The 23,909-nt window shown below is 41.3% G+C and overlaps 2 protein-coding genes across 8 annotated transcripts in view; one reads left to right on the forward strand and one right to left on the reverse strand.

Moving 5' to 3' along the window:
* The window catches only part of WASHC5 (WASH complex subunit 5), a 64,842-nt gene extending 47,923 nt beyond the window's left edge, over positions 1–16,919 (reverse strand). The window contains exons 1-7 of one of the 3 annotated variants that reach the window (XM_025393636.1): positions 16,695–16,919; positions 8,245–8,554; positions 7,644–7,789; positions 6,914–6,998; positions 6,187–6,287; positions 3,295–3,487; positions 913–1,065 (exon numbers count right to left, since the gene is read on the reverse strand). In XM_025393636.1, the coding sequence (XP_025249421.1) occupies positions 913–1,065; positions 3,295–3,487; positions 6,187–6,287; positions 6,914–6,998; positions 7,644–7,789; positions 8,245–8,430 (864 nt within the window). In that variant the 5' untranslated portion in view covers positions 8,431–8,554; positions 16,695–16,919. The remainder of the gene's footprint in view (positions 1–912; positions 1,066–3,294; positions 3,488–6,186; positions 6,288–6,913; positions 6,999–7,643; positions 7,790–8,244; positions 8,555–16,694) is intronic. The other 2 variants (XM_025393637.1, XM_025393638.1) reach the window with 2 other exon arrangements.
* Positions 16,904–23,909, forward strand: part of NSMCE2 (NSE2 (MMS21) homolog, SMC5-SMC6 complex SUMO ligase) — a 269,718-nt gene continuing 262,712 nt past the window's right edge. For 3 of the 5 annotated variants that reach the window (XM_025393641.1, XM_025393640.1, XM_025393639.1), the window contains exon 1: positions 16,904–17,039. The gene's annotated coding sequence lies outside the window, so the exon portion shown is untranslated. Of the gene's footprint in view, positions 17,040–19,558; positions 19,625–23,909 lie in introns of all 5 variants that reach the window. The other 2 variants (XM_025393642.1, XM_025393643.1) reach the window with 2 other exon arrangements.

Genomic DNA, 23,909 nt, shown 5'->3' on the forward strand with positions numbered 1-23,909 from the left:
CAGTATGCCAGGGTATTTTTTCAGGTGTGTATCTTACGTGTTTCATGTAACTGGATTTTGGTCTTTCTTAATAATAAATATGTTTTTAATTAGAGTATCATGGTCAAAACTTCTTTATTAAACTTAGGAACATGAAGCCACACTATCAGTGCGTTCCTCTTGGTTGCTCAACTCTGAGCTCAGTAATATGATTCACAGTTGGACAGGAACCATCACTTCCTAATGTAGGCTGTTCTCATACTACCAATAAATTGAAGGGCCCTCATAACAGATAGTTAATGTGATTCAATAACTGATATAGAAGCAGAACAAAATCTGCTACCTGCGAATATAATCCAACTCCCTGCATTTTGTTAAAGCCTCTTTGTTTTCATATATTTCATTTCATATATATTAAGTATGAAGCAAGCTTTATTCCTATAAGAATATTTGTAAATGAAACAATGCTTACAAAGGTACAAGCATATCCTTGCAATAGTATAAACTCTAGTAACCCCACTACAGTTAACTTATAGGTAAAACTTTACTATTAAAGTGAAATTCCTATTCACAAAGTGACGAATTAGATGAATTTGGCTAGCTTAGAATCAGAAAATAGAAAAGAATAAACAAATTCTTACACAACTTAGTTGCAATCTCAGTAGCTACAGCAAGAGATATTTTAATAAATGATTTAATCTTGACAGTATCCATTTTGGAAAAAGACTAGTGGGTTCTTCAGGAAATTTTACTGACTCATTTATTCCTTCATGTTCTAATTATAAAATTCTCAAAACACTTAGAGCAACTTTACCTAAGTGATGCTATGTCCCATTATTTACAACATTACAACCTCTGGGTTAAAGGCCAAAAGAACGGGAAGTGAGTTCTCTAACACATTTACTGTAGAGGAAAAAAATTAGCAATACTTGCCCAATTATCTGGAAAGTATTTATCCACTATCTCTCTCATTTTTGCTTGATGGGTGTGAAGAATGGAAGGCTCAAAGTAGAGAATCACGTACAGCATGGCAGCTTGGTTTGCCAGGGCTGTGCTGCGATGCTCCGGCAAAGGATACGCTGAGACCTGCAATGTCAAGACGACACCCCGAGAAAGCTGTTGGCAACATCTGCATGTAGACATGCTCGAATTAAACTCTGGTTATAAGACACATCAGTTTCTCCAAAGCCCATCACCTTTCAGGATCCTGGACACTAGAAGCCCTTCTCAGACTGTGCCACTGTTTGCCAAGGTCTTCTTTCTTATCCATAACTCCATAATATCCTCTTCTTCCAGCCCTTGACTACTGCAATTCTAAGTCTTTTCTTAAAAAAAAAAAAACAAAAAACCAAAAAAAACCAGTCCTATCCCTGTGTCTCCCATCACTTGTTCATTTTTGTATCTTTCCCACTGGAGACAACGCTTAGAACTGACAGGCTCTACTCACTGTTGCTATTTTCTCACTTTCTGTTTATTATTCAACTCACTGAAATTTCACCTCCACCATCATCCCAGTGGAATTCCCTAAGGTTGCTCATGACCTCACAACCATCCAATCCGATGCCTTCTTTTTAAGACTCTCACTTAAATTCTCTGAGGAGTGAAATCTCTCCTCCTCTGGTTTCCTAGATACCACTCTCTCTTCTCAATCTCCTTTGCTGAGTCCTCAGCTTCCGCCTTTTAAACGCTGGTGTTCCCCAGGAGTCCATCCCCTCATGTACTAGAAATTTTTGGATGCACAAAGCACATATCACCTTGAGCTACCACAAGCAAAAAGGAGATAAATTGTTTTAAGGACAGACATAGCCATGTCACATGAAACCTGCAGGCAGGAATGTGGCCAGGCCACAGGAAGGGGCCGGGGCTGGGAACCGGAATGTCTTCTCTCTTTCTCCCCTTGATGTGTCAGCTCAACTTTTCTCTCCCTCCAGGCTACTCTCCATATACATGGCAGAATGAGGCCATGTATTTTGTGTGTTGTGGATAAACCCCAATCCAGAAACTGTTTCTCAGGCCCAATTCCAAATTACCTGGAGACAGAATCTGATCCATCAGCCGTGACCAGGGATGGGGGAGGTGCAGGACAGAGAGTGGGGTGGACACACAGCACAACCACAGCTTAACCCTTGTGCTAATAAAGATCATGGCAAGGAGGAAATGGAAACACCTTGCCTTCAGAAGGATGTGGAATGAGAGGCATTCAGGAATGAGATGCTCTAAATTCACACAGACCAAATTGAAATTACAGTTCTGCTACTTAGTAACAGGAACTTGAGGAAAGTATTTAAGCTCTCCAAGTCTTATTTTTCTCAACAGCAACACGGGGATAATGCCATCTACTTTACAGGGCTATTGTGAGGAACAGAGAAAATGGTATAGGAACAAAACCTCCTTTGTGGCTGGTTTGGACTGAATTCTCAATGAATGGCAACAATTATTATAGAGACCTGGGATCTGTGGGTAGCTTCTGATTTTGAATTGTCTTAAAACAACAACAACAGCAACAAAAACCCTCTTATTTATACTTAACATATTCACACAAAAACCTAACAAGCTACCGAAAGAACTGCACAGATCAGGTTCATTCTGTGATAAATGATATCCAGTTATCACAGGCCTCTTTACTCCCTAATCATAATTTTTACAAATATTTAAAAATACAACATCTAAAATTACGTTTTCTTCAGAACAATGGAGTCAAATGGTAATTTTCTTTGGCGTTTTTTAAAAGGAAGTGAATACTACACACACTGGCAAGGGAAGAGGGATGATTTTCAAATGCTGCATGATCTTTACAGCCTTGCTCAGACTGCCTCCTTTCCTGGCACTCCTCTTACCTTCCTTCTGTCACCTGTTGTGACCTTGCTGCCACTGCTGCATGCTCTAGTGGCACCCTGTGCTTCCCCTAAGATGACACCCATCTTGCTTTACTATAATCCTGTCATCTGCCTTTCCTAAGCTACAAGCTCAGTATGGGCAGGGACACAGCCTGCCTTCCTCGGTGATGGGTCCCCAGCACCAAGCACGTGAATGGGCACATATCACACACTCAATAACTATTTCTTGAATGAATGACTAAAAGAATGCATCTTCTTCCCAACAGCTCAAATCCCATCTTCACCTGGAAATCTCTGATTCTGCCAAAATTAATAACCCTCTTTCCTTTATCATCCTGGGGCATAGCTCAAAAAGTTTTAAAAGGTTCTAGCTGCTTTTACTCTTTTGGGAAAGAAGGAAGGAAAGGCGTAATTAAAGAGGGAAGTGAAATCAGTCTGTTAAACAGCCTTAATAGGTCTTAACAGATTTAATTCCCACCTGGTTGTAAATATCATCAGATCTCAGTCGACCAATGACCATACTGATGAAGGATTCGTTGATAGGCACTCTCTGGAAATAGCTCTCGGGATAGTTGGGTGGTCTTTTGGCACCTGGTTGGCTAGAATAACCTGTACTTCGAAGCAGCTTACAAATATCATCCATATTTGAATCAGCAGAAGATCGAGCAGCACTGAGTCATATTCACAATGGGAAACAAAGGCCCAAACCACACATATTAGAAACTGAACAGTCCAACAAAGCAGAATTCCATTCTACTTTGACTCAATACAGTTTCAGATATGACCATAGGTCTATCTCTATCCTCAAGATTCACAATTATGTGTATGTACATGTGTGTATATATGTATTTTTTTTTTGAGATAGAGTCTTGCTATGTATGTACATATAAACTTTTTTTTTTTTGAGATGGTGTCTTGCTCTATCACCCAGACTGAAGTGCAGTGGCATGATCTCAGCCTACTGCAACCTCTGCCTCCAGGTTCAAGCAATTCTCCTGCCTCAGCCTCCCGAGTAGCTGGGACTGTAGGCATCCATCACCGTGCCTGGCTAATTTTTGTATTTTAGTAGAGATGGGGTTTCACCATGTTGGCCAGGACTGGTCTTGAATGTCTGACCTCAACTGATTTGCCCACCTCAGCCTCCCAAAGTGCTGGGATTACAGGTGTGAGTCACCATGTCTGGCCTTGAAATTATATTTTTGAAAGCCTGCTTAGAAGATAGGTATTCGTTCTATGTAAAGGTCCATAATCCCTTTTCCAAAATCCTTGGGACTGGATTTGTTTCAGAATATAGCATTTCTCAAATATAAGAAAGCAATATGGCATATAGATCATATACAATATAACACTCCAGCAGTGTCTGAATTGGCATCCCATGATCAACATAAGTGAATAATTCCGGATGAAAATTTATAAATATTTACAAAACTGAGTTAAGTGAAGACTACACATAGCCTCACACCTATTCCAGGCAAGTTTTGACTCCAAATGATTTCAGGTTAGATCAGGTTTTGCTGCCAAATGAATTACTATGTATATGTACATGTGTGCTGTGTGTACTCGTGTATACATATTTTTTCAGAGCTCTTTGGATTTGAAAATTGTGGGTAAAGAATGTGAACCTGACATTTTACAAATTAAAAAACAATTTTAAAATATTATGTCAATTTAAAGTGAAATCTATACTTTTTTCTTGGCGAGCTGTTCCTTCTACAGAGATCTAATAAACAGGTCTGTGATTTTTCCGGGGGGAATAGTAAGCTCTGAAAGAAATGAACTAGATTCAAAGAATCTTAGACTTGGAGATGACCTGCTATTCCCTGTAAGGATCTCTTTTGCCACGACTGTGACTTGGAGGTGTTCAGTGTCACTTCGATAATGAATGCTCACATTCTAATGAATTAGCTGTTGTACCAAAGGGGACAAAGCCATATTTTCAAAACTGGGCTTGATAAGCCAATAATTTTTTCTTCTTCTTTGCACTGTCTATAGTTTTTGTTTTTCCAGGTACTCTCAGAAACATAGGAAAGGCCATTCAAATCTCAGTTTTAAAAACACGGATGTTAAAACAGCTTGGTCAAACTGACATGAATGAACACTGCTACAACGCTCCCTTCGCACTCTGATGCAGCTGAAAGGAAAAGGCTAGTTGAGAAGCCTAAGATTAATTTCCTGCTGAGGACACAGTGGTACCTGGTATTGCCGAAAATATAATGTCCCCAAAGAACCCCCTTCTCCTTGTCTATTTTGTCCTAATTTTTAAGTTTGAAAATGTTAATTCTACTCCTTACATCTTTAGCTCAAGCTCCTAACTGACTCCTCCTTATTGACACTTTCTTCTCTGAATCTTGACTATTTCCAACATTGACCTGGTATTCCATTTTTAGCTCATTCAACAAATTGAAAACCTGTGTGTTAGACACTAAAATTAAAAAGTTGGTTAAGATGGCTCCTGTTTTCAAGACCTTACTTTCCGAAGAATCACAGTTCCGTATAGAGATACACGACAAATGATTTGTGGATATGTGCTATTGCTTGATTTGTTTTTGTTTCTATGTAAATATGGGAAAGAATTCACTTTCAACCTGACTCTGAATGACAACTTTTCTAAGTCATCAAACTGAAAATGACAACAGAAAGCACACTCCTTTCTTTATATCTGCCAAGGAGTAATATTTGAAAATATAAACAACAAAAGCAAAAACAACCTTCATTAGATTTCTAATATTCTTTGAAATTTAGCCTCAAGGTAAAAAAAGTTCACAATTCAGACTCCTTTTTAAAATTGGAGTTATCATTACGGACAGCATGATCCATACCTCTAATAATCTATAATACATAGAATATTTTATATGTAATATATAGATTAATCTATAATCTATTATGAAATATACTATGGCGTAATTGTTATAGTCCTACAATATGCTCACAAGAGATAAGAATCATCTTATTTTTTTTTTTTTTTGAGACATAGTCTCGCTCTGTCACCTAGGATGGAGTATAGTAGCGTGATCCTGGCTCACTGCAACCTCCACCTCCTGGGTTCAGGCGATTCTCCTGCCTCAGCCTCCTGAGTACCTGGGATTACAGGTGCCCACCATCACGACTGGCTAATTTTTGTAGTTTTAGTAGAGACACGGTTTCACCATGTTGGCCAGACTGGTCTTGAACTCCTGACCTCAGATGATCTACTGGCCCTGGCGTCCCAAAAGTGTTGAGATTACAGGCGTGAGCCACCGTGCCTGGATGAATCGTATACTTTCTTATCTATTCTTGGATTACTGCTGTTTACAGTAGAAGAAGTATGGGGACATACACCACATTTTACTAACAGCAGTGTTTTGGAAGTCGAGTCCTAGCCCAGGAATACCTGTATCGGTAGTAAGAAACCAGCATCCTCTCTCTGACTTCTCCTTCAATCTTTTGGTCAATGACCAGTAGCATAACTCCATATAAGTACAGTGCTTCACACTAAGAAGAGAAGAGGACAAAAGCCAAAATCATTAGATTATACATTCTTAGGGAATAAAGTCGGTAATCATGAAAAATATCGCTTTGCTCACACTTCTCCAAAAAGTTTTAGATTTCAAGGAAAAGGTAGGTTTCCTCCAAAGAGCTCTTACCTTCTTGCAGAATGGGACTTGAAAAGTTTATGTGAAATAGATATTAATTCATAGTGATAACCTTTCAGTTGACCTATTTTGGCTATTTTGCTTGGGACACCAAAATAGCATCCTACTCATCATAAAGTCATTCACTTCACCATAAAGTCATTCACTTATTCAATAAGCATTTCTTAAATGGTCAGTATGTACTAGGTACCAGGACAGATGGCTGGGATGCAAAAAGTAAAGAAGACAGAATTCTTACACCGAGGAGGCTCATAACTTCCACATAACTTTTCATTGTTTTAAATTCTGTTCAAAGTCTACGTTCTAAACTCAGATATGGACCTGCCAGTTAGAAGATAATTGAAAGCTCATTTTGCTTCTCTTTAAAGAATGGTATTTCATTTATATTTATGACTGAGAAGAAAAAAAAAGGGATACTATGTTTGAAATTCTTGAATTTCATTTTAAAGAATCACTATTACTTACCAGAAGTTGTTTTCCATCTTCGTTGAGAAGCACAGTTTCTAAGGTTTGCTGAATATAAACCCCTTCATTGAGATCATCTAGATATCTAGAAATAAAATCCCAGAGCGAGTTATTAATTTATAATAGAAACTTTAACATCTTTAAAGAAGGAAAGATGTTTAAAAGATAAGGCAAGATGCCAGGCATTCTGGCCTTCCACTAGTTCATGGTCCTTCATGCTCTTAAGAATACAGTCTTATAAACTGATTTAGGGCCACAGTTTGATATTTATGGCTGTTCCAAGTAAAAGAAATATTCCCTAGTGCTGATTTGTGAATTACAAGTATCTAGGAGTAAAGGCAGAAGAACATGGAATATCTAGTTTAAAAGTTAATGAGTAATGAATTCTTAAGAACTGTATAAGGGACAGAAAGTTAATGATAAAAATAAGTTCTTTTTCCCACTTTTCACATATAATACACTAGAATATGATAATAAATAACAGGATTGGAAACTATATGACTTAGTATAAACTAAGTTTATTATGACACCTCACAAAAGCAGGACATTATAGTAAAACTTTAAAATTCTTAAGATGACCAGTGCCACAGGAAGGAAGAGACAACTTTATACGGCATACACTAAATTAGGAAATTTTATAGTAACTCAGAGAGATTTACACGTTGTTGTGTGTCCTTTTCCCTCTCCACTATTTACCACCAGAATAAGCTGTTACTAAATTGATCAATACCTGTTTAAGTCTACAATATATTTATGCACACTTTGAAATGCTAAATAAAATCTGGTCACAATTTCTATGTTGTTTTCACGAAATTCTTCATCTAAATCCTGTAGCTCTGGCTTACAGTCCAGTTTGCTTTCCCATAATTCCGGACCCTAAGAAAAAAAAACACACATGAAATGTCAATAAAAGCAAACTTGTTGGTGACAATTTCCAAATAGTCTTTTAAAAACTTGTTCTTATGTTCTTAAACATCCTAAACTTAAAGCGGAGCAACAGAAAGTAATGAAGATAATAGAAGCCTAGATGTAAAATCCCTTTGAGATAAATGAATTTGAATTGGACCCAAGATTAGCATGCTTTTAAGTATGGGGCCCTTCAATGTGAAATGTCAAAGTTACGTTTTAAAAATACAATTATATTGTGTTAGGGCTTTCACATAATACCTTCAACTTATTTTCAAGTTAGTAGCTAACATTACGTTTAGTCCAGAAGCTTTTCTCTTTAGCTTTTTCCATAACTACTTAACCTTACAGAGTTTCACGGTTCCCAGAGAAAACACGTTTTTGTAGAAAAGACAACAAATAAAAAAGCTATTGAGGAAGATTACCTTAAAATAGCTGAAATCAAATATGATATCTCCATATTTCTGTTGATCAGCTCTGTCTTTTAACCTGAACACAGCAGGAATAAACTCAGAGAGCCTCAAAAGTTCAGCAATGATGGCATTACCACAGGAAACAATCCTTAGGATTGCTTGGCCACAGAGGTTGTTCTCGGCTAGAAAGTCCAACATTGTGAGGAGGACCAACTATTCTGTGCGTGGACACTGGGGATGATTAACCGGCCTTAGAGCTGGTGTCTGTAGATTATTAGATGAAACCAGGTGTGCAGAGAGATTGGCTGCTCCATTAAAGAACCTGTATCCCCCAAAAAAGTGTGAAAATCTCAGTTTGTTTAAGGAAGCACATGTGTACACATAAGAAACACATTTTTCTCCCAAACTCACTAAAAAAATTGTAAGAAATAATGAGTTCCTTTATAGGGAAAAGGGTATTTATCTGCCACTCTCCATATTTTCCATGTGGAGGGGCTTTGGTAGATTAACACTCTTCGCCTCTTCTTCAACATGTTAGTCACTTCTCTTGGGAAAAAGATATGATACAGCTCATCTCTGAGCTAGGGAGAAGGAACCACTGGGCATGTGTGGTTACAATGTACCCTAATTATACAAGCTATCTTCTACTACTCAATATATTAGCAAATAATTTCAAATACTATAAAGAGAGCTCAGAGACAAATCCCTGTATATCATTTTGAGGCATTTGTCCAATTATTTCCCAGAAATGGAACTGCAAGCTTAAGCTATGAACATGTCCAAGATTCCTTTTAAAATTACAGATGCTAAGTTCTACAAAATTCTGTGAAGATAATTTATAAATACTAAATCAAACTGGTCTAAAAGTCTCACAAAATTCAGTACTTAGGTGTCTAGTACTGTTAGCAGAATCCATTACTTGTTTCTCTTGTATTCCAATGTACTCTCTGAGCATGGTTAGATCACTTAGCATACTGAATATTATTGTTGCTTACAGCTCATTCTGAAAGTTCTTGAAGGCAAGGATTGATCTTTACCCAACCACTCCTTGCTGAATATCTCTTTGCCAGGCTGGATATGAAGACGTTTAGACAACTCACCTTCTAGTCCAGTGGTTCTCAAGCCTGGCTGCATAAGGGAATCACCTAGCATTTTAAGAGTCTGGTAAGTAGGTTAGAGGTAGTCCTAAGTATCTCTGTTTTTAAGAATCTCCCCCGATGATTCTAATGTGAAGCCAGGATCATTAAAATAGTAGAGAATGACTGGTCTTGTGGAAAACTGCAGCAAGTAAACAGGAAATTAACAATATCTATCTTTGTGCCCTTTGTGCTGAACTCATTCCTTGGCATTGACAAGTAAAAGGAGTGCCTGAATAACAATACTAGGGGCCGGGCGCGGTGGCTCAAGCCTGTAATTCCAGCACTTTGGGAGGCCGAGACGGGCGGAGGAGATCGAGACCATCCTGGCTAACCGGGTGAAACCCCGTCTCTACTAAAAAATACAAAAAACTAGCTGGGCGAGGTGGTGGGCGCCTGTAGTCCCAGCTACTCGGGAGGCTGAGGCAGGAGAATGGCATAAACCCGGGAGGCAGAGCTTGCAGTGAGCCAAGATCTGGCCACTGCACTCAGCCTGGGCGACAGAGCGAGACTCCGTCTCAAAAAAAAAAAAAAACTAGGATTGCAAGAGGAGTGATGTCTGTCCTCTCTAGCTGCCTGCTATACTGTTGGAGAGAGAAGCCCGGAAGAAAAAAAATATCAGAGAGATGAAGGGCTTGAGTGTGTCATTACAATAAAGAAATAAGAAGTGTAACATACATTTAATTGTCAGTATGGAGCATTTACTAGGTGTTCTGTTGGGACAGGTATTCTTATAGTGGGTGATCTTTAGTAAAGTGACATCTAGGAATTCAGGGCTAGAGAAAGAAACCTAGCATCTAAAAGGAATGACCTATTTTAGTATGTAACACTTAAAAACTTTTCTATGGTAAATGACTTAGAAGATGGATTTGAAATCCAAACGGCAGACACAGGGTTGCTTTCTAAAACATGCAAAGGGATCTCACAAGCTGTCAAAGAGAGAACAGGGAGAGAAGGGGAGGCGGGAGCCAAGTAAAAAGGAAAAGGGAAAAAAAGATGTCACCAGGAATGAAAACCAACCAATCAACAAAGCATACATGTGACGTTTTCCTGTACACATAAAAGTCTTTGAGCATGTCACTACCCAGGCTGTGCCTTCTAAGCATCTTCTGTAACACACAGACTCTTGATAAAACTGCTTCCTGACCCGTCCCTTTCCTTCCCACTAGCTTCCTCCTACAGCCAGTGCAGAGAGCAGGGGTGAGCAGATGGTGGAAGGCGAAGGGCGACTGGAGAAGGAAGCAAGACTTACACAAATGAAATAACTCCTCGGACTTGATGAGGTTTCAGAAAGTTCTTGAAGTAGGTAATTTTCTTATTAGGCTACTACTTCTTACATTCCCCCTCTGCCCACAGACTTGAGTACCCTTCTTGTTCAGGTCTGTGTGCCTTCCCCTGCAACAATCATTTTTCTTAGTTCTAGGGGCTAGGAAAGCAATTTCATTATGATAATGTGGTAACTGGTTTCCAAAGATGGCTCCCAACAATTCCTTGCCATTAAGTCAGCACATACAGCACCTTAAGTGAAGGGCTGAACCTTATTTTCCCTCTCAATGAGTCTGGATTGCGCTTGTTTATTAGTTTGCTGGGCTGCCATAACAAAGCACCACAGACAGGGTGACTTAACCAAATTTATTTTGTCACAATTCTGGAGGCAAGAAATTCAAGATCAAGGTGATGGTAGGACTGTTTTCTTCTCAGGCTTTTCTCATTGGCTTGTAGCAGGCTATTTTCTTCCTGTATCGTCACATGGCCTCCCCATTGTTCATCTCTTTTTACAGAGATGGGGGTCTCACTATGTTGCCCAGGGGAGTCTCAAATTCCTGGGCTCAAGCGATCCTCCCATCTCAGCCTCCCAAAGTGCTGGGATTACAGGCATGAGCTACCAAGCCTGGCCCTCCTTTGTAAATTTCTGTGTCCAAAGTTCCTCTTCTTAAAATGTATGCATCCAAAGTTCCTCTTCTTAGAAAGACACTAGTCATATTGGATTGAAGCCCATCCTAGTGGCTTCATTTTAACTTAATCACCTCCTTAAAAATCCTGTCTCCAAATACAGTCACATTCTGAGGTACTGAGTGTTAGGAATTCAACATAGAAATTTTGGAGGGACTCAACTCAGCTCATAACAGTTTATGTCTTCCTTCCTTCAACCCAAAGAATACTGTAGAAGTAACTCTCTACCAATTCTAGGCCTAAGCCTTGAGAAGGCCTGGCAGTATCTCCTTTTGCTCTCTTTGGGTGTCCAAAGCTGCCATGTCAGATGTCTGGGTATCTTGCTAGAGAGATCACAGGAGTTACACAGAGGAAAGACCACGCTGAGAGGGAAGAGTCCTGGCACAGAAGAGAATGAAGAAAGCCAGCAGACAGCAGAAACCGAAGCGCCGACGTGTGACTTGGGTTGACCTGGTCTCCTCAGCCCCCCAGCTCTTGAAATCTTCCTAGTTGAAGTGCTAGACATAGAAGGGAAGAGGCTATTTGGCTTCTGCAGCCAGCCAAGCCCTCTGTGCCTTTTCCCAATTCCTAACCCACAGGATCATGATAAATTTTTAAAATATGGTATTGTTTTGGGCAAATAAGCCTTGGGGTAATTTGCCATAGTGCTGACATTCAGTTTTGAGGACTAACAGTATGAGTTGTCAATTTAAACAGCATGCTGATGTTGTTACTGTGATATTTCATTTTCTATAATGCTGTGCAATATAGTCATTGCTTTTGTATAATAATGTCCATGTAGCTATTTCTGTATTGTACTACTGCGTTTTCCTCCAATCCCCATCTTTTCAGCTCTCTGCTTCCACTGATTATTACACTTTCCTTATAGGAATTGTGCCATTCATCTTATCTTTGGAAAGAGAGAGCTATGTCCTAAAAACCACTAGAAGTCGGTGAGGGAACAAGAAGTAGGTGAGGGAACAATCTTTAGAAATGTTTTTAGGCCTGGCAACAGTGGCTCACACCTTTGATCCTAGCACTTTGGAAGGCCAAGGTAGGAGGAATGCTTGAACTCAAGAGTTCAAGACCAGTCTGGGCAATAATAGCGAGACCTTGTCTCTACTAAAAATCAAAAGAATATTAGTCAGGTATGGTGGTGTGTGCCTGTAGTCCCAGTGACAAGGGAGGCTGAGATGGGAGGATTGTTTGAGCCCTGGAGGTTGAGGCTGCAGTGAGCTGTGATAGCGCCACTGCACTCCTGCCTGGGCGAGAGTAACAACTTGTCTCAAAAAAAAAAAAAAAAGATTTTCTCACATGTCAAGTATAGGAGATTCTTGCTATTAAGTATAGTTCATGTCTGAAAAATGCGAGAGTGATTACAAAACATGGGAAAACATTTCATAAAAAGGAGAAGAAAAAGTTTTGATTGCAAATGTATCTTGACATTTATGAAAGTGAGCTTTATATATCAGGCTGTGATAAGTGCTGTGAAGAAAAAGCATAATAAAGGATGGAGCATATGCTAGTTTCCATAGAGCACCTCGGGCAGAAGTCAGAAGGAAATAAGACAGCAAGCAGTATGGATATCTGGGTAGGGTCAGCAGCTTCTAAAGTGGTCCCTAATGATCTCTGCCTCCTGGTATTCATGTCCTATGTAGGTTCCTTCCCTTGAGTATAAGCTGACCTACTGACTCCCTCCTAAAGAGGAGAATAGGGCCAGGTGTGCTGGCTCATTCCTGTAATCCTAGCACTTTGAGAGGCTGATGCAGGCGGATCACCTGAGGTTAGGAGTTCAAGACCAGCCTGGCCAACATGGTGAAACCCTGTCTCTATTAAAAATACAAAAATTAGCCGGGCATGGTGGCATGCACCTGTAATCCCAGCTACTTGGGAGGCTGAGGCAGGAGAATTGCTTGAACCCAGGAGGCGGAGCTTGCAGTGAGCCGAGATAGCACCAATGCACTCCAGCCTGGGTAACAGAGTGAGACTTCATCTCAATAACAAAACAAAACAAAAAAACCAAAAGGAAAGGAAAGGAAAAAAATAGGATAGAAATGAAAGATACCACTTCTGAGATTAGAAATTGAAAAGACTAACTCCTGGCTTGGTCATCCTCTCTAGCTTGCTAGTCCAGGGGAAGCAAGGTGTCATGGTATGATACAGCCCTGTGCAGGAGCCCATATGACAAGGAATTCAGCCTTGCCAAAAACCACCTGAGTGAACTTGAAAGTAGATCCCTATAATCCCAGTCCAGCCTTCAGATAAGACCATAGCCCCTTGTTCCCAGCTTGACTGCAATGTTCTAAAAGCCCCAGAGCCAAAGGCAGCCAGCTATGCCCTACCCTCCTGACCACAGATACTATAAAGCTTATTGTCTTAAGCCACTAGGTTTTGGCATAGTTTATTATGCAGCAATAGATAATGATCCTGAGAATGGCATTCCAAGCAGAGGTTACAAGTAAGTGCAAAGGCCCCAGGGCAGGAATGTGCTAGACGGCCAGCAAGGTGCCTAAAGTGGCTGGAGTAGAGTCAGCTAGGGGCAGAAACAGAAGAAGTAGACTGGATTGCGTCTGAGAGCCAAGAAGCCACTACAGCTGTCTAGAACTCTCATGAAGGTACCCTCTGATACACATTAAGGCATACATTATTAACAAGTTCTTTTAGTTTCCTCTGTGATACTTGCTTGTTAAACCACACTGATCTCTAACAGGCTGAATTTCAGATAATTTCATTTCATTTTCTCCATGGATATGGTCTGGCTTGGGAAAGGAGAGAGGGAAAAGGGAAATAATGGACAATGGGCAAAACAGTCACCTCCTAAAGCCCTCTGAAGACCACCAAACTAACCCAGAAGGTCTAAGTAGGATGAAACTTTACACCAGGAGAGTCCAATCTTTGTCTTCCCTGGGCCATAGTGGAAGAATTGTCCTGAGCCACACATAAAATACACTAACACCAAAAATAGCTGATGAGCTTAAAAAAAAACACACACACACACACACACAAAAACTCATGTTTTAAGCAAATTTACAAATTTGTGTTGGGCCACATTCAAAGCCATTCTGGGCCACATGCAGCCTGTGGGCCTCAGGCTAGACAAGCTTGCTCTAGACTCATGAAGAGGAGGGCAAGCGATGATTAACAGGTCCAAGAGCTCCCTGATTTTGGATACCATGACAGGGCAACAATGTAGACCTGGGAAAAACATCTTAAAGCAAAGTAACATTACCTGCCCTTTACTCTACTCTCTCCCAACATACAGAAGGACAGACAGACTCAGCACCTGCATGCACACATTCAGGGAAGCTTCAGTCTGGGATAACGACAGAAATCAAGACTTTCGTGTGTCAATCTCTTATTTTAATCCTTAGGTCCTTACTCAAGAATGACATTGTAGAAACTTTAAAAGAACATGAGGCCGGGCGCGGTGGCTCAAGCCTGTAATCCCAGCACTTTGGGAGGCCGAGACGTGCGGATCACGAGGTCAGGAGATCGAGACCATCCTGGCTAACATGGTGAAACCCCGTCTCTACTAAAAATACAAAAAACTAGCCGGGCGTGGTGGCGGGCNCAAAAAAAAAAAAAAAAAAAAAAAAAAAAAAAAAAAAAAGAACATGAGAAGGATAATAATAATCAAATATGTTTGGCAATAGTAAAACAAATATTATGGGTCTTTATTACCTACATAAATCGCCTTTCTAAAATTCAATATATAAACTTTATATTAAATTTTTAACGCGAAAGCAAAATATGTTATATTTAATATACTTTTAGTGAAATGAACTCACTGCTTGTAATCTGCTTGGCCCCATGAAGGGCACTTGTGTTTTCTATTTCTAATAATGCAAGCATCTCCTGCTAAATTTTTGAAGATGGAAGAAGTTAAAACAAGATTAAATGAAAGAAGGAAATCACTTAGTTACATTTTACGTACTAGACCTCCTAACCTGGACTAGTTATATTTTCCATGTAACAAATGGAATTTCCATAATTTGCACAAATATAATTTGGCTAGAGTAATTGTTAAATAGCCCCCTCGTTGGCTGAAGGACTGGTCCTGAAGAACAGAATCTAAGAACCATCATTAAAAATGCCTAATCAAGTTGCAGCTAAGAGGTATATGGATGGCTTTACAAAGTGTTAAGACTCAGTTAAGTCTTAAAAAACCACTTTAGAATTAGGTCCAAATAAACTCTGTAGAAGAAGCTATGGTAAATTATCCTTTCAGAGGTTCTCTTCATGCTAGGGATTAAGAAAACTTGAAGATCAGCTCTCTCAATACAGGCTGTATTACTATCGGCATGAAATCCAGAGATCCCACTGTATTTTCTTATTTTCTTTTACAAGCGCCGGTAACTTCATTTTTAAGAATTTGGCGTGGAACTGTGATTTTCAGTTTGGGAAGTAATCCTAATCAAAAGACATGCTTTCAAGAATGAGGCATGGCATCATTATACCAATTACCCAGAGTGCAGAATAATATTTCTTAAGGAAATCGCATTGTCGTGGACAAACACTGTTTACCCCCTTCAGAGGACAAAAGAAGGCAGGTCTATATTTAGCCTTTCGCAAAACCTCAGTTCCATAAAGGAAGCACTGATCTCCACAAATCCATTATCACAAACAAAATATAATGGTTGTCGATCAAAATAAATGCAAGCTGCATATGTTTTCCAGAAAAGTTCTGACATGAGGCTGAACCTGAAATCCTGGGAAAGGCAGGTGAAGGACAATTAGAGAAGGTGTCCCTTGTGCACAAAGACAGGAAAACTTCTCCCTCACTACCCTTCACCTATGTTTGAGGGAGCTCCATGCGCTTGCAATCAGGAGACCCATTTCTACGACTCGGTGACTTTTTTTCTTTTTCCTGTCCGATCATAGAGGAATCAGGGCCTTGGGAACATTTCCCCCCCCCCCCCCGCAAAATGCAAAGGATTTTGGCATTAGCACAGGTGAAGGCATTAAGACGCAGCGAGCAGCAATGACTTGCCCAAACTCACAGCCCATGGCATAACTAGAATGCAAATCCAGGTCCGTCAGGCTGTAAAAGTCCTCACTACTAGCCTTTCAGTTTTCTCAAAAGCAAAGAGAGAAATAACGACGACATCCACACAGCAGTGTTCCCGGAAACTTGGAAGGATGAGATTCGGACCAAGCAGCCAGCTGAACGGTGCTTCCTAAAGCGAGGAAGGGGTGTGCAAAATGATTTCCCCCTAAGCTGAGACGAAGAGCTGGACTGCAGCCCCCGCCCCAGAAAGCCCCTAAGCCCTCCATCCCGAGTCCCCCATCCAGGCTGCACGCGACGCTGGAGACCTCCCCAGGGCCAGCGCGGCCCAGCGGGGAGGTGAAGGGGGCCATGCAAAAATGGGGCACCCTCATCCCATCCCCACTCACCTGTCAGCCGGGCCGCGCCAGCGGCGCACGCGCAGGGGAAGAGGTTGCGCGCGGAGTCGGCACCCAGGTTCCACCTCTCCCTCACGGCGGCAGTCCTCTTCTATCCCCAGTCCCGGACCTGGAACCCGTCAGAGCCCGGCTTCCGCCCCTGACTTCCCAGACGGTCACATGACCGAAGCGGCGGGGAGCAGGGAGGGGCATCATGTGACCACTCGCCGGCGACGGATGATGACGCAAGAGCCCGCGCTCACTTTTCAGCTACAGGCGAAGGGGGCTGAGGAAAGGAGGTGGGTACAAGTAGGGGAAGTTGGGGTGCCACCAGACGGAGACAACTCGGACAACCAGGTAGGGAAGAAGCGGGGGACGGCAATGGGGAAAGTGGCGGGAATTGTCGCCTCCCTCAGGGACACTCCACGGGGACCCCGAGCCGGGAATTCGTCGACCTGGATTATGGTTGTGGCCCTTTTCACGCCACAGTAGTGAGTCTGGGACAGTTTACCCTCCTGTCCGAGGCGCCATCTCTCCATCCGTTAGCCCCAAGTGTGTAAGGGCAAGATCACGAATTTTTGATCCAAATAGATGTGGTTTGAACTGACTTTAAAAGTAAGGCCACGGGAAGGTCGTTTGAATAAACTCTCTGGACCTCAGTTTCCTCTTCACTTATGTAGATTGCAGTGAGAATTAGCGATAAGGAGAATGAAGTGCCAGGACACCAGTTTATGGCATTCTGTAGGTGACCGAGAAATGATGATGTCTGTTGTTATTTTTGTAACTCGCCAAATCTTTATTGGTCCCCTATTTTGTGTGAGGAACTGCTTTATATGCAATAGAATATGTCAGGGTTCTAGTTTAAGGAGCCTTCAGTGTAAAGAAGCTGCAGACATGTGAGCAAATAGTTGTGATGAGTTTCATAATGGGAGTGTGTTGTGTACATGTGCATGCGATAGGAATAATGGTAGCATGAGGGAGGGAACAAGCAATTGTGTGAGAAGGATTCAGAGAGAAGGGTATATCCTTGCATGCTGAAAAAGAAGAGGCTCCCGTGGATTTAAAGGAAGTCAGCATATTGTCTATAAATAACATGCAGAGAAAAAACTCAGGAAATGCACAACTTGTTCTAAACTTTCTTGGAGATCATAGGTATTGGGAAGAAAAGATCAGTGTTATTACATGGGAAGGGATCCAAGAGAGATTGATTTAAACCAGTTATTCTCAACTGATGCGCTATTGACATTTTAGGCCAGATAATTTTTTCCTGTGGGGTGGGGGTGAGGGCTGTCCTTTGTATTGTAGGATGTTTGAGAGTATCCCTGGCCTCTGCCCACTAGATGCCAACCATAATGTCTACAGATATTGCTACATGTCCCTTGGGAGAGGGGTAAAATCTTTCTTGGTTGAGAACCACTTAAACCAAGCCATGAGAGATGGTGTCTTAGTCAGTGTGGGCTTCTGTAACAAAATGCCATAAACTAGGTAGTTTACGAACAACGGAAATTTATTTCTCACAGTTCTGGAGGCTGGAAAGTCCAAGGTCAGGGTGCCAGCAGATTTAGTGTCTGGCAAGGGCCTGTTTCCTGGTTCATAGGTGGCTTCTTGCTGTGTCCTCACACGGTGGAATGGCAAAGCAGCTCTCTGGAGCATCTTCTAAAAGGGCACTAATTTTATTCATGAAAGTGGGCCTAATCACCTCCCAAAAGGCCCCACCTCGTCATACCATCACCTTAGGAGTTAGGATTTCAACATATAAATTTTGGGTGACACAAACATTCAGACTTTAGCATATGGGTAAGATGTGGGCAGATAGAAAACTGAAGAAAGAGCCTGGTGCGGTGGCTCACACCTGTAATCCCAGCACTTTGGGAGGCCAAGGAGGGCGGATCACTTGAGGTGTGGTGTTTGAGACTAACCTGGTCAACATAGCGAAACCCTGTCTCTACTAAAAATACAATAAATAAATAAATAAATAAATAAATAAATAAAATAACCAGTGTGTTCTGGCGCACACCTGTAATCCCAGCTACTTAGGAGGCTGAGGCAGGAGAATCCCTTGAACCCAGGAAGCAGAGGTTGAGGTGAGCCGAGATCATGCCACTGCACTCCAGCTTGGACGACAGAGCGAAACTCTGTCTCAAAAAATAAATAAATAAAAAGAAAGAAAACTGAAGAGATGGTTTTCTCACGGTGGGAGCAGGATGAACAAAGTCCTTTTTTCCTTTTTGGAGACAGCGTCTCACTCTTATTGCCCAGGCTAGAGTGCAGTAGCATGATCATAGCTTACTGCAGCCTTGGACTCCTGGACCCAAGGGGTCCTCCCACCTCAGCCTCCCAAGGGGCTAGGACAATAGGTGCAAGCCACCATGTCTGTGTTGTTTTTTTTTTTTTTTTTGAGATGGGGTCTCGCTGTGTTGCCCAGGCTAGTCTTGAGCTCCTGGCCTCAAGCAGTCTTCCTGCCTTGCCCTTTCAGAGTGCTGGGATTATAGGCATGAGCCACCACGCCCAGCCTGAACAAAGTCTGGAGGTGAGTTCAAGAATATTGAGTATGAAGGGGAGAAGGAAACACGAGAGCTGTGCATCTGACCGAAGCAGACAGTTTATTCATTTATTGACTATTTTCAGAGCACTTGCTGTTTATGAAGCACTGCGAACATCTTGCAAGATAGTCACTAACAAAGTAGAGTTACTGCCAAAGGCTATAATTATATCAAAGAGGGTGCTGTTAGAGTCAGAGAAAGGAGTTGTCTTTGACTTGTACTTAGCTGTATTTATTGGGAGGAATTGAGAAAAGTATGTCCATTCCATCTTTCTGCACCATCCATTGTCTTTGCTTTTCAATTCAGTCTGTCTTAATCTTTTCCCTACTCCAGAATTACAGAAAAGCATGGTCATGTTTTCCTTGGTCCTCTGCAAGAGTGAAGTTTCACTCAAGTAATGTGAGTTTTGCATTCAACCAAGTAGTGACAACTACTGTTTGGTATATACTTTCCATTTATACTGGATTGCATTAATCTTCATAGATATTGTGTCTTTGTTCAAGCTACCATAACAAAATACCATAGACTGGGTGGCTTAAACAACACAAATTCTGGAGGCCAGAAGTTCAAGGTGAGGTTGCCAGCATGGTTGAATTCTGGTGAGGACTTTCTTGGCTTGTAGATGGCTTCTTTCTTTATGTGTCTTCACGTGATAGGGAGAGAGAGAGAGAGAACAGTCCCTGCCGTCTCTTCATTTTCTTTTCTTTTCTTTTCTTTCCTTTTTTTTTTGTTCTTTTGAGACAGGGTCTTGCTCTGTTGCCCAGGCTGGAGTGCAGTAGTGTGATCATGGCTCACTGCAGCTTCAACCTCCTGGCTCAAGTGATCCTACCACATCTCCTCCTGAGGAACTGGGACTACAGGCCTGCACCACTACATCCAGCTAATTTTTTTATTTTCAGTAAAGACAGGGTTTCACTTTGTTGCCCAGGCTGGTCTCAAACTCCTGGGCTCAAGCCAACCTCCCAGATTGGCCTCCGAAAATGCTGGGATTATAGGCATGAGCCACCTTTCCGGCCAGATTTTAGGTAGTCAGTACGCATGTGCCTAGTGCCTATCATATTGCACAGTGCAGATCATAGAACATTTTCATCACAGAAAGTTCTATTGGACAATGCTCTCTAGACACTTTAGACTTATACTAGAATCAAGACCGACTAGAAAACAGAATACTTCTGCTGATCATGGTGTCTCATGCCTATAATCCCAGCACTTTGGGAAGCAGAGGCAGGAGGATCGCTTGAGCTCAAGAGTTTGAGACCAGCCTGGGCAACATAGGGAGATGGTCATCTCTACTAAAAATTAAAAAAAAAGAAAAAAAAATTAGCCAAATGTGGTGGTGCACACCTCTGGTCCCAGCTACTTGGGAGGCTAATGTGGGAGAATCACATGAGCCTGGGAGGTTGAGGCTGTAGTGAGCATGATCATGTCACTGCACTCCAGCCTGGGTGACAGAGCAAGACCCTGTCTCAAAAAAAAAAAAAGAAAAGAAAACTGAGGCCGGGTGCAGTGGCTCATGCTTGTAATCCTAGCACTTTGGGAGGCCAAGGCAGGTGGATCACTTGAGGTCAGGAGTTTGAGACCAGCCTGGCAAACATGGTGAAACCCTGCCTCTACTAAAACTACAAAAATTAGCCTGGCATGTTGGTGGGTGCCTGTAATCCTAGCTACTGGGAAGGCTGAGGCAGGAGAATTGCTTGAACCTTGGAGGTGGAGGTTGCAGTGAGCCAAGGTAGCGCCATTGCACTCCAGCCTGAGGGACAAGAGCGAAATTCTATCTCAAAAAAAAAAAAAAAGAAAGAAAGAAAACTGAATACTTGAATTATATCATTTGGTCCTGGCAGGTTTGTATTTTTTTTATTAATAGTACTGTAACAAATAAACCCCACAAGTCTAAATGGCTTTGCCCAGTTGAAGTTTCTTTCATGCATGGAGCCTGATAGGTGAGTAGTTTTCCTCCAAGTAGTGATGTAGGGCCTTGAGCTCCTTCCATCTGGTAATTCTCTATCATCAGTGTGTAGCTTTACTAAGGTCACTGTGCTTGCCTGCATCAAGCTATCAAATGGGAAGGTGTGGGTTTTTGCAGATTAGGCCTGGAAATGGCTCCCATTTCATTGCCTTGGGTGCAGTCATAGGCCACACCTTACTTCAAGAAAGGCTGCAAAATGTGGAGTATATATAGGCATATGACTGGGTTGAAGAGGAAATGGGTTTGGTGGGCACCTAGCAGTATCTGTCACAAGTGTTTTGTCCGTAGCCTGCCCTGATAAATAGTCTCAAGAAACAGTCCTAGAAGTTTGCTATTGCATTTACTGTAAGGATATTTTCGAGGATTATTTTTTTCAGTGTAACTCATTATCTCATATATGATGATCCATACTTGCCTTGATTGCCATGGAAAGCTTTATTTTTTCTTGAGTTCCTAGTGTTCTTTGTTTTTTTTTTTTTTTAATGGACAAAGTAACTGCCACTTTTTATTTTGATTGTTAGGAAGCTTACTACCAAATGTGTATTACAAGTATAGTACTGTGTGGAATCCTTTTTTTTTTTTTTTCATATGGAGTCTCGCTCTGTGATCTGAGCTCACTGCAACTGCCGCCTCCAGGGTTCAAGCAATTCTCCTGCCTCAGCCTCCCGAGAAGCTGGGACTACAGGTGTGCACCACCACACACAACTAATTTTTGTATTTTCAGTAGAGATGGAGTTTCACCATGTTGGCTGGGCTGGTCTCGAACTCCTGACCTCTAGTGATGGACTGCCTCGGCCTCCCAAAGTGCTGGGATTACAGGTGTGAGCCACCACGCCTGGCCCCCTGTGTAGAATCCTAAAGTGTGCATGACTGCATTATAACTTTCTCATATGCTTGGTTTGCCCTTAAATTTCTGTTTTTTGATCCTAGTTTTCTGAATTTATATTTTTCCATCTTTTTGTGTATGTTTGTATTTATATTGTGTAAAATGTCTCAACTTGTTTGGTATAATGCAGTGAAATTGTAAACAAGCAGTCTTTTTCACCAAAATGCAAATGTTTGAAAATCATCATTGGCTTTTATTCCTATTTGTATTTTTTTCTTTTTTGGTGTAAAACTGTAAAATCCCAGAAAAGAACACAACAAGAGCCCTTGTTTTATCACCCAGATTTGAACATCTTTAACATTTTGCCATATTTGTTTCAGGTCTTGATTTTTAAGACAAAGTTTTGAAAATACATAGAGCTCAAATTTCCTTGATGACCCCTAGACCCAACTGGAGTGATTCTTTATCCTGTACTTAAGGCCTTCTACACTATATTCCCAAAGAATGAAATCCAGTTATCTTCCCATTCCTTTGTCCCTGTGTGCCAGGCAAAGGGAACTCATCTCACATTTTATTACCGTATGACCTTTTTTCATCTCACTGCTTCCTTCATCTGAACAGCTCTCTCTGATAATTTAGGCCTCTCCAAATCCTGAATACCTTTTATGGTCCAGCTTAAGTGCCTTCGTTTCATGAAGCCTATGTCTCCCCTGTTGTTCCTATAATCCTTTCCTTTCTTCAACATCGTAGCGTAGTGGGTTTGTGTAATCGCTTTCTTTTTTCAACTTCATAGTACTTGGTTCATTCTCTTAGTATAGAACTTGTTCTCTGCCAAGCCTGTTTGGAGGGGTTGTGGTAGAAAGCAGTTATATTTATTCTGGAATATCTAATAGTTAAGGTTATGTGAAATGTATGTTTTAAGTCTTGGTGAAAAGTAGAATCTGTGATTTGAAAACATGTTTACATTATATTGTAGAAAGCTTTGGATACTGTGCTAATTATGTTGAATTTTATTATATAGGCAGGAGGGAGTTAAGACCCACCCTTCCTGCTTTTTTCTGTCTTTATTACTGGCATCTCTGTCTTATTAGCAAGTTCAAAGACCTTAAGGTGAAGCATGCCTGGGTTATTAAAGGACTAGCAATGGCCAGATAATGTAGAACAGTGGTCTTCAAAGTGTGATTCTTGGATCAGCACAATCTACATTACCTGGAAATTTGTTAGAAATGCACATTCTTAGGTCCCTTCCCAGATGTACTGAATTAGAAATTCTGAGGGTGAGGTCCAGCAATCACTGTTTTAATGGATCCATCAGATGTTTCCAATACACTGACTCTGCAAATCTCCTAGATACATCTGAGTTAGAATTACATAGAGGTCTTGTTAAAACAGACTGTTGGGGCCTGAGAATTTGCATTCTAACAAGTTCATAGGTAATGCTGGTGACACTTGGTCAGAAGCCATTTGGGGAACCACTATTGTCAGTTATTATGAAGCTCTTTGGCCATTACTCCCGGTGAGTCAGGAAGTCCTTTGGAGTTTTTGAGCAGAGGAGTCACATGATCTTATGTACATTTTCAAAGGTTTACTCTGGCTGCTGTGTTGAGAATTGGGTGGAAGAGGCAAGACTGAGAGCAGGGAGACCAGGTAGGAGACTGTTGGAGTAATTCAGGCAAGAGATGATGGTTTGGATCACAGTGTTATCAGTATAATTGGTGAGAGTGGTTGGATTCTGGAGATACTTTGACTACAGAGCTGGCACAATCGATGTTGAGTTTGGTATAGAATATGAGGGGAGGAGGAGAAGGATCAAGTATGAACCAAGATTTTTGGTCCAAGAAATGGAAGGATGGAGTTGCTATTTAGTAGGATGGGGCAGGTTGTAAAAGGAA

This window comes from Theropithecus gelada, chromosome 8 (assembly GCF_003255815.1).
Source record: "Theropithecus gelada isolate Dixy chromosome 8, Tgel_1.0, whole genome shotgun sequence".
Classification (NCBI taxonomy): Eukaryota; Metazoa; Chordata; class Mammalia; order Primates; family Cercopithecidae; genus Theropithecus; species Theropithecus gelada.